At 43.1% G+C, this 10895-nt stretch overlaps 1 protein-coding gene across 1 annotated transcript in view; it reads left to right on the forward strand.

Annotated features, from left to right (window-relative positions):
- FGGY (FGGY carbohydrate kinase domain containing) overlaps positions 1-8155 on the forward strand; it is a gene marked incomplete at its 3' end in the record, with an annotated part of 308876 nt that extends 300721 nt beyond the window's left edge. The window contains exons 16-17 of the mRNA XM_080348952.1: positions 7155-7216; positions 8074-8155. Of these exons, the coding sequence (XP_080205078.1) occupies positions 7155-7216; positions 8074-8155 (144 nt within the window). The remainder of the gene's footprint in view (positions 1-7154; positions 7217-8073) is intronic.
- Between the last annotated feature and the right edge of the window lie 2740 nt (positions 8156-10895).

Consider the following 10895-nt stretch of genomic DNA (forward strand, 5'->3'; position numbering starts at 1 on the left):
ACACTTGGGCTCTTTCCATTGCCTGGGTAAGCTGAAACCCCTGCTAAGCTGTCAAGTTTGCATCCAAGCAGCTTCGGGCATGAAGAGGTGCCAGCAATGGAGCCCTCACAAAGCAAACTGCTTAATTATTTGATAGTCAAAGGCAACTCAGGGAAGTGCGGAGTCAAATCAACAACAAACCAACCTATATTTAGTAGCAGTGTGGCTGGAGCTTAGACCCAAACATAGTTTCCAGCTGATAGATGATGTGGCAGTCATAGCTGACCCTCATCCCATGCTAAATTTGGTCTGCGGAATAAGTAATTAATACCATCGCTAGCACGACAAGCCACCATTTACAACAGCTGCATTGCCACTGCCGCTGCTCTTGTGGCTTTGTCTGTGGGCTGGCCAGCTTGGCTGAAGCACAAGCTCTGGGTGACCCTGAGCTATGGTGGCCACAGTCTGACAGTCCGTGGAGCCACTGAAGCAGAGTAGAAGTAGGTTGACATGGTACCTTGGCCTCATCTACGCTTGTCTCTACTGTTATGTGATCTCTTTTCCATTTGTTCGTCTCTGATACTGAGGAGTGAACACCGTGCTCCTGTGGTACAAGGCAGGCTGAGTGATATGTTAATGAGGGAAGATGGGCTGCAGTAGGACTGAGAGCTCCCTGTACCATCCACAGAACAAACTTAGGGACAAACCTGGAGTTTAAAAACTCCGTAGACAGGCCAGACCAAACCTGGGGGAAAGCAATGGGCACAGCCTATTTCAGAGAGAGGTAACTGAAAATTAAACGAGTAAATTACGTGTCCCAAATACCTCAGGGAATCTGTTGCAATTGTTGTGGATCCTGATTCAGTGCTTGAACCAGGAAACCACCTTGTCTCAGTATTGAGAATCCATCCAGTTGGCCTCTGGCAGTTGAAGTTGAATGGTTTAGGGGACTGATATCTAACGCATGGATAGTGAGGTTTGCAAGGCCAGTGACTTTTCCTCGAAGACAGACTTGAACTTAAGTCCTGAGCTGGTGTCGTGCTCACTGGACCCCTGTCCTTCTGTCCTCTTCTCCCTCCTTCTCTGTGGTCTCACAGACAGGCAGAAACACTCACTCTCTTTGAGGTTTGATATGAACACAGAAATGGATGTTGGAACAGAGCAAAAGGAAAATACAAGCTTGTGTGAAATTTTCCACCTTTTCACTAAATGAATGAAAGCCAAATTTTCACACTTTGGTCTTAGGTGTGAAATTTTTGCTCAGCTCTAATATTTATCCATAATGTGTTTTAAAACTTGGCTCGCTCCATTGAGAATACCACAGAGAATTGAGTTACAGATTTTGGGCTTTGTGCATGCTGCCAAGATCTGCCCCTATAACTCAAATAAATTTAAGGGGAGAAAAAAAAAACACTAGAAAAATACTGTATATGGTCCATCACATGCTTTCTTTATGCAGTCATATACCACTAAAAAGTAATGTTCTGCTAGGGCTCCGTTACATAAATACATCCATGTAACTCCTGTAAGCATAGATAAGATGAATTTTTCAACTCCAGGCTATTGAGTAAGCAATCCCTAAATAATCTATAAGAGAACAGCAGCCTTGCTTGCAATTCTTAGAAATTTTAAAAGTATTTCTCCAACATCAGCATGTCAAGAAATCTGTATCTGAATATATCTGTGACTGGACTTCTTAAATGATGTTAGTTAGTATCTGTTAGGTTATGTGTGTGGAATAGCGATGAGTGAGAGAGAGGTTTTTCACTGTTGAAGAACAGTAAAAATTATTACCTATAACATTATTTACTTTATTTGTTATGAGAACCTAGAAGTGTAAAGGAAGTCAGCCTGTTAGTGTGAAGATACTTACACCTGCTGAATTCTGCAAATCAGAACAAATCTGGTGGGGAAGGATGTTCCTACGTGTCAGTTTGTTGTGAATAGAGTAACTTTTAAATTATTTTCCTGTGATGCTGGATCTGGGGCAGCAGAGCTGTGCAAAAACACCAGTCAAGTCTGGCCTGAGTGGGAGTCTGCGTGATGTTTTCAGGGTAACAAACTCAAAATTTGTGTTTCAAAGCCCTGTATGGTTCAGAAACTGAGACTGAATTTCTCTGCATGCGCTCATGTCATTCTCAGGAATAGGAGAAGCACATTTGCTGGTATGGATTTCTCATGACGTTTGGCTGTAAGCGTGGCAGCATTTGATCTCTTGGGGCTTGTATTGCCACAATAAAAATGAATGTTATTTCCTACCTTTGCATAAGTACTAAGATGAGGTGAATTAACAGCTTCATCTTGGGAAGAGTAGTAAGCCATGCATCTCATTCCAGCTTGTTCTGAGATTCCTGAATTAGTTACGTTATAACTTAGAGCTCCAAACTGGTTTACAACAGGGTTATTTTTCATCATTCCCATCACTCATAGGCCATTCATGGTGCAACAGAACCATGGCTGTCACTGGACAAGCCATAAAGCAGCAGCATTCTCAGAGAAAACTTACTTAATTTGTATTTGAGTGCCCCTCTTGGTTTTCATGTTGTCTGCGGATCCTCCCTGCCAGCGGCTGGCACAGCGTTGCTGTAGCTGGACCATGGTATGGCCACAGGATTTGGGGAGCTTTGCTGTCTGCTTTTGTGTGCGCAGCCCAAATGCTTTCAGCCACTTAAACTGGACAGTGAAACTTTAGGTGATATGTGGTTGTTTTCACTGTTCATGCTGGGTAAAAGTCCAAAGATGTCTTGGAATTCTTGATATAAATGGGGAAAACACAGCTGGGAAATTGTGTTTTGCCTTAATGCCTCATCCATTTAACTTTAGATACAATTTTTAAAGTACCTAAATAAAGCAAAATCATGAATTCTTAAGGGGACTGATCCTCCCAGCTCATTAATTTCAATGGGATTTAGTTAATTGACTTCCTTACCTGAGGCTGATGTCCCTATATTGGATTTCTCATTCAATGTATACTTTTAAGGACCTGCATTCCATTAATTTTCAGTAACATTCAGTCACATAAGTCCTTGAGTGACTACTGAAAATCGGACTCAGGGACTGTTCCTGAGTGGTGTGATCTTCCATGGCTCCCTCTGTGGTCCTGCGGGTGATAAGCAGGATCCTGCTGGGATGCCAGGAGCTGGGATTTCCCTGGCTTTCCCAGGGTTTTCCCGTTTTTTTACAGAGTTCCTGGGAGATCTGCTGCCTGTTGAGGCCCCCCTGATACCTTAAATTTATCCGCTGCCCCAGATGATGCTGAAGAGCAGCATTCAGCCACCAGTACCAAATGAACTGGAACAACGACTGACCTTCCCAGCTGGGTCAGCCTTCCAGCAAATGGCAGCTCATTCTGAAGTACTAGTTGGCCCTGGAGAATTTGGTTCCCTGGGCCTGTGATCCTTCTGTCTCGGGCAGGGTAACCCTGTTTGACCAACTCTCTCCATGGTCAGCAGAGTGTTTACTGGCTTGTATCTGTCTCAGCTTTGACACTCTAACAAAAGGTTAGAAATTATGAATGCATCCCTTTATTTCTGCTCCACAGTGCCTCTCTTTTTTTCTGTGTAAACCCTTCACTTGCCTCTTGCCCAGCCTTTAGAAATGATGATCAAATGTGAACTTTCAGGGTTTATTTATAGCATAGCCTTTATGGATAGAGAGAAAAGAAATGATTAAAAAGCAATTTTACAAAATATTTTGTTTTAAGAGAGAATTCATTGTGTTTAAATCACTGTATTCATTGTATGTCTAGACTGGCAAACGAAGAAGATAGAGTGTCATTCAAGTTAAGATTGTGAAATTCTTGGTGACTGGAATTATGGATTTGGATGTCAACCCTCAAACAAACTATTTCTGAACAGCAGTATTATCACTTTACTATATTTAAGGCTTTGTTGCAGACAGAACAGTGCACAAGGTTGATCTGATTCAGTAATGCGATTCTAATGTTCCTTTGTTTCTGATTTCATTATAAATTCATATTTTCAATGTTCTGTTCCCTTTTGTCCCCAGAAAATTGTTGAAAAGACTCTCCTCTGGGAGTAAAGTTTTTGTTCAAAGTAACAATGACCAAACTGACTTTAAAAAACAAAAAAACACACAACCAAAATGCAAATTAAGAGAGGGAAATAATTTAGGATATTTTTAGCAATGCAGAATGAGTGAGTTGTTGAAGATTGCTGGCAACAACATGTTATTCCACATGACCGCGGTAATTGCTGTGAGACCTTAATGCTGTGGATTCTCAAAGAACTGTGTATTTCCAGTAGATTTAAAAATATAAAAGTATTTACCTGATAAACTGGAAAGTTTGCTTGGGCATCTTCCTCCTTAGCTAAATGTGTATAGATAGGTGAACCAGCAGAAGATAAGCAGCAGCTAAGCCCTGTTCCCTAGTTTAGGTCAGGCTTTGAGGGACCAGTTTTCTTTAGGGACCTGTCCTGCTGCTGGCCCCATCGTAGATTCATTTAGGTTGCAAAAGACCCTTCAGATCATCAAGTCCAACCATCAACACAGAGCAGCAGCTCGCTGGCTGCCCACAGAGGATGGGGTCTCTGTGGTGGGGGTTTCAGGTCTGGGAACACTTCACAGGGAGCTCAGGAGGTTTTCATCAGCCCTGTGGAGACTTGGCTGGTGGAGTCGGTGTTGGTGTCTCTTCTGTCTTGAACCAGCATGAAGAGACCTGGAGTTAGATGAGTAACAGCATAAAAATAAAGCCTGAAGATATGTTTATCTGAAAAGGCTGGCTTATTTCCCAAAGAAGCAGTGATGCATTTTTCAGCACTGGAAGTTGTAAGAGGCCCCAGAGCAAAGCAGAACATGACTGTGTAGAGTCTTTATGGCGGAAGCAGAATGTGTCCTGGGAACATCACTGTCTGTGGCTGTTCTCTTAACACTGCCCAGAACAGGGCAGCAGCAGACAGGCCCTGTGTGTGTGCACAGAGGGGGTGAGTAGCAAAGTTTGGCCCTCCCTTTCATTTATGTGACACCTGAGAAAAAAGTGGATTTGTCTTAGCTTGGGTTTATTTTTGTGTGCTATCTCCAGGGCAACTCAAAAAGAGACGTAAAGCAGCGAGCAGAAAGCAAGGTGACTTCCCATTAGTAAGAGTGCTTTGGGGACTTGGCCTCTGCCTTATGTTTTCTGTAAAACATAACTATCTGTAAAAGCAGTATTATTGTAATAGAGGGAATTGTCTTTTACATTGAGGTTTTATTTTCTGTGGGCTCATTCGTTTTTTGGGGTAGCCTCTAAATACAGCTGGCCATGTAAGGGAGTAGTAAAAGATAGGCTGTTGTAAACAGGAGCAATGCTTGAGCTAGTATCACCTGTTAAAGAACAGGGAATAAATGCCCATTTCTCTTACTGGGAAATACACCAACCTTTCCATGCCAGTATTTTGATCTGGCTGGTGTGCAGAGACTCTGTGCCAGCAGGCTCATGTGTCCCAGAGGAAAGAACACACTATCTCGCTGGAAGTGTTATTTCAAGGGTGTTTCTTGGGGAATCAAAGTCTGATCAACTTCTGCACATATGAAAGAGTATGAGTGAATGAGTGCACAGAACTACTCCCTGCTGTTTCATCAGCAGCCCTAGCAGAGTAAAATCCTGACTGCGCCATCACTCGCTGTGCTTTTTACTTCGGTAGAGCTACATTTTTATCTGGTATTAACCCCCTGAAGTTGACAAATGTAGAAGGTAGGTGTTCCACGTTCTAGTAGTGTATTTGGACCAGCATTATAAAAGGACATGTTGATGCTGAATGATGAAGCAAACATGTCCAGAATATGCCAGGTAATATTGCAGGTTTAGCCCGGCAGGCAAAGCTGGGGCTGCCAGTGGCGCTGGCACACGAGTGGCATCCCCGGCACCTTGTGGCTGGCTGAGCAAACACTGCTGTGCACAGGAGGAGTATCTGCTAGCTTCAGGGGCAGCCCACTTACCTCCTGCCATTTAGGTCATGATCAGGTTTCTTAAACACAGGGAAAATGGGAAACTAGGTACAGTCTGCCAGTCATCTTGCTTATCCTCAGAGCCTCCCTGCCTGTCCTGGGCCAGTGAGACTGTGCTTACATTCCTCACGTACATTGTAAAGTTCTAGTAGATCCTCAGCTGTAAAATGCTGGATTAGTGGGAAGCAAAGATTTTACTGTAGCAGATATTACAGCCTCTTAAATCATCCAACCCTTTTAAGAATTCAGCCATAGCAGTTGACTAGATGGCTTCCAGCAGCAACACAGGCTGAGTGTTCTCCAGGGGTCATCCCAATATTCTCACAGTGTTGTGCTTTAGGCACTAACATTAAAACAGATTTAGGGTCTTGCCTAGAAACTATGAACAGATTTAGTCAGACACCAATTCCTGCATCCTGATCTTTTATGTTTGACACTGTCCCATCTGAAAGCTATTGCTTTAATGCTCCTCGTGAAATACCTTCCACTGAAAACAGCCTATGCCTGCTGCCTCCACCCTTGCCTGAGAGCTTGACTCTCTGTTAACATTGGTGATTAGTGTCTTGTTCCAGCAGGATTGCTGAGGAGATGCCACAGAAAATCAGAATCTCACAGAGCTCAGGAAAGGAATCAAATTATTTGGTTCTCTCCCTTCCACATGAGACTGTCTCAGAGACTCCTTTTGCAGGGGATTCTGCAAGATCCCTTTGTCTGACTTGGCTTTGGCCAAAAGCGGTGCAGGATCAAAGTCTATCTCTGACACCTTTGTACCAGAATGGGAGGGCAGCTGTGGGCTCTGTAACAGGACTTTGCAAGTTACACTTTGCTTCTGGAGCACACTCGAGTCCTCCCTTGCTGCAGGGAATTGATACTTTATGAATGTGATTAAGGCATCTCATGTAAAATATCATTTTATTTGAGAAATCTCCTCTCCAGGGATGCAGTGTTGAACATTTCCTTTGGTTAATGTAAATAGTAAAAGATAAGTTTGTTCTGCCTTGGACTCCGAGTAAGAAAGAGGAACAGACTTTGGTTTACTGAGGGGTCTGCTGTACTTTATTCTCATGACTACTATATAATGGGATTGAACATACTTTATGCCATCTGGCTTGTTCAGCCGAAACAAAATACATCAGTAATGTTCTGATTGGTTTTGAAACATCTTGTTCTTGTCAAAAAGTATTTTAAATCCAACCAGGCTTTTCCAATTTGTGTTTGTCTTTTACTAGGAGGCCATGGCGAAAATGGGGAAAATTGGGAGAGTCGTGCAGCCTAACCACGAGCATAAAAGGTAATCCCAACTTTGTGAGAATTTGCTGAAAATGTCTCTTTATAGCCTTGCTTGAATGCAGTAGTATTTATCACCCAGAGTTTTTAAGGGTTCTCTGGGTATCCCACTCTTTCCCCTAGCTGAGCACGGTCATGAGCTGTCAGTGATGTGAGCCTCGCAGCTTGTCACCTCAGCCCCTGCCAACCAACGCCACCGGCAGCGCTAGAGACGGGCTCACCGGTTCGAACCTGCGAGGCGATGGAAGCGCCCTGAGCGGAGTTTCCAACCCGACTGCGGTTCCCGGCTCCCTCAGACCTTTTCGTAATTCCGCGTGTGCTTCGTCCAGCGAGCCGCACAATCCCCAGACGCCTGGCGGACGGGGGCGAGTTGGGGCCTGGGGTTGCGGGGCCGCTCCCGCCCGCGGCGGCTCCTTCGGCGGCAGCGGCGCACGGGCACCCCCTGGCGGCGGCGGGCGGTCCCGGGGGTGCTGGGTCCGCCGCGAAAGGCGCTCCCGAAAGCGGGACGGGGTCAATGTCCCGGGAGCCGTGAGCTCTGGGCCTCTGCCAGAGGGTAGCAATGGGTAGAAGAGCAGAGAAGGCCCAGGGTTTACCCGTTCCCATCCCCAAGGACTCTGGAAGAAAAACTGTCTGAAAATCAAAGCTGGCTATAGGGTAAGCAAAAGGTATAATTATAACTCGGAAATCACTTGTTTGGCAGGAAGCTCTGCTCTGGCAGCATATGGCATTCTGATCCTGCTAAAAGTTGTAATTAGGAAAGAGTCAAAGCTTCTTTGATGCTAAGTGAAGGAAGTAAATGTGTATTATGGGGATTTAAATCTTAAAATCTCAGGCTTTGTTGAAATTAACTTTCTTATACAGGTTTTATGACAAGAAATATGAAGTATTTTTGAAACTTGTGGAACATCAGAAGGAGTATCGCTCCATCATGAACAGTGTCTGATCCAGAGTCACGTAACAGCAAGGGTAAAGAATTTCGAGATCCTTATGATGAGGGTAATCTTTTCTTACTGTAGTATCCTTGGTAAAAATATAATTTTATCATTTAAGGTGTATATTCTAATGAGAAAATAATTTAATGAGAAATAAAATGCACCCACTTCACTGTGAAGCACTGGTTATTTTTTGTCAATAATCCCTGCACCCCAGTGAATAATCATTTGCTACGGTCAGAGAAGACAAGACAAGCAGCTGCAGGTACCCCAGTGCCGGTATTTACAGACTGGCCACAAGTGGGAACAGCACAAGGAACATCACTGTCTCGGATTGAAGCCCTGCCCTTTTGTCATGCTTTTCACAGGTAACTACACCTGGTATCGCACATGGTCCTTTAGATTTTAACATCTGTTACAGCTAAGACATAAAACATGATTTCCATTGGATTTTTTTTTTTTTTTTTTACACTCTGATTACAGTACTTCTTTGGTAGTTGATACTTGAGAATCACTTTTACAGCTGTGCAGTCTTTTTTATTTTCTGTTTTCTTCTGTTTTCTGTTCTCTTTTTCTCTGCCTCCATTCTTCCAGCACAGTTGTTTGGCTATCAGTAATTTGTGCCATTTTTTCTTTTGCAAGTAACTCACCCTCAGGGCACATTAATCACTGCGGATGTGAAATGGGCCACTGTTGACACTGAGAGACTAGGCTGAGCAGACACAGTTGCTGAAAATATGTTCATAATGCAGGTGCATTCCTTCCATCCTGCCAGCTGCCTTGTGGGGAGTCAGCCCTGAAACAGCCCAGCTCTCCCTGCCCGTTCTCATCGCGTTGCTGCAGCCAGACCCAGCTCAGAGCGTGTCTGTCTGCACAGCTCGCCAGCTGCAGAGCTGAACTCTGCGACCGCAGGTACGGAGAATGCAGAGGGGGAGAGAGTTTTCCTTCCTGAGACTTGCATTTGTCCGTACTCAGAAACCTTCCTGGCTGTCTGCTGGCCAAATTCAGGCAACAAAAGGCTTTTATTTGTTCCTAGGTGATTTTTGAAGGCTGTACTGGACAGTTAGTCCTACAAGGTTCTGCCAGGCTCACAAGCACAGGTCACGGCATAACTGGGCTGTGGAAGTGAAGAGTTTGGACGCTCTGGTTGTATACAGCAAAAATGTTTCACCTCTGACAGTACAAATTGTTTTGATTTTGCAAGATCCAAACACTGGCAGTGCCTTCAGTGAGGTTCTCTGAGAAATTCTTTCTCTGCCGTTTGTCTGTTACTTCTTCGTCAAAGATACTGTTCTGATTAAAAAGCAAAACCAGGGACCCCAACTAATTAAGAAGCGAGGGGTAACAGAAGAGTGGATTCAGATCAAACACAGCTCTGTTATCAGTCACAAAACGAGAACCCTTTTTTCTCCAAACTGCAAATTGCCACCCTCTCGGTGAGCCTGTATTATGCAAGAAAAACAACCCACAGTCCCTTTCCATGGAGTCAGTATTTACAGAAATGGACTCCATCTTTATACACTTAGCTTGATAGAAATACCATTCTTTAGTATTGGCATAGGCTGTAATTCCCAGTTAAGTGCAAACAGAAGTTACACAATAACAAAACTACACTTAGAGAACTTGGAAAATAATAGTTTCTGGGTTTTTTCATGTTAGTAGTCAGCACTCAAAAACATCTGGTAATTTTTTTTAAGAAACAATGCACTTCCTGCCTTGTCGTTCATGGAAAAGCAATTGTTGCCATTTCCAGAGTACCCATTGTTAAGAGAAACAGCTTTACAAGTTCAGGGACATAATTAAAGACAATGAAAGTTGATGGGATTAAAATGAAAAAACATCATAACAAAAAGAGTACAACAAGCAAAACAACAACTGCAACATTATGGTATATCATAGCTTACAATTCAAGGGCACAATAAAATATGTCAACTGAAAATACAAAGAAGCAAAAAACAGTTGGAGACCAGTGTATTGTGAACAATAAATATTCTTAAATTTTAGTATATCTATTTTAATACACAATTCATATGTAAAAATGAAGTCCACTGACTCCAAATACATAGCAAATGTCCAGATTGTACAGGGACAGATTGTCTGGCACTGCAGCAGCATTTTTAACTCTTTGCAGCTCAACACAGACATGCCGCACACCCCACCTTCAGCAAACTTTCTGTAAACTTCCTGCTATTTTTATCAGCATCATAAGTTTGGCCTTGATCTCTCTGGCTGAACTGGTACCAAGTCTTACAAGAAAATCACAAGGAGTGTATGAAGTCTAGAAAGGAAACAAACAGTCATGCTGACTTTGTTAAAGCTTAGATGCACAGAGTTCAAGGAAGCTGTGCACCTTGCCTGGGCTTACACGAAATAGTTACATAAAGTTTTGTTCGCATTTCTTGCATGATTGTTAATGCTTTTCTCCTCTTGTATTATTTTTATTCTAAGCCAGTGTTACTACCAGTTCCCTGTTATCCTTTTTAAAATCAGGACTGCACTCATTGCAGATCTGTAAAAAATCTGTATTCCAGTGGATATAGAATCAGCTGGGATAACACAAAGCATGGATACAAGATTTTGTAGTGATACTATCTAACATTCCTTGCATTATACAAGACTTGGCAAATTCCACTGTTTGTTAAGTTCTCAAATTAAAATGTTATTCAAATTGAGCCAAGATGTAAAATGTTAAAGCTCAGGAGTTTTACAACTCTTCAGCTGCAAGTTGCTTGGCATTGTGATTTTAGGCCC

Source organism: Nesoenas mayeri (genome assembly GCF_963082525.1).
Source record: "Nesoenas mayeri genome assembly, chromosome: 8".
In the NCBI taxonomy this organism is placed as follows: Eukaryota; Metazoa; Chordata; class Aves; order Columbiformes; family Columbidae; genus Nesoenas; species Nesoenas mayeri.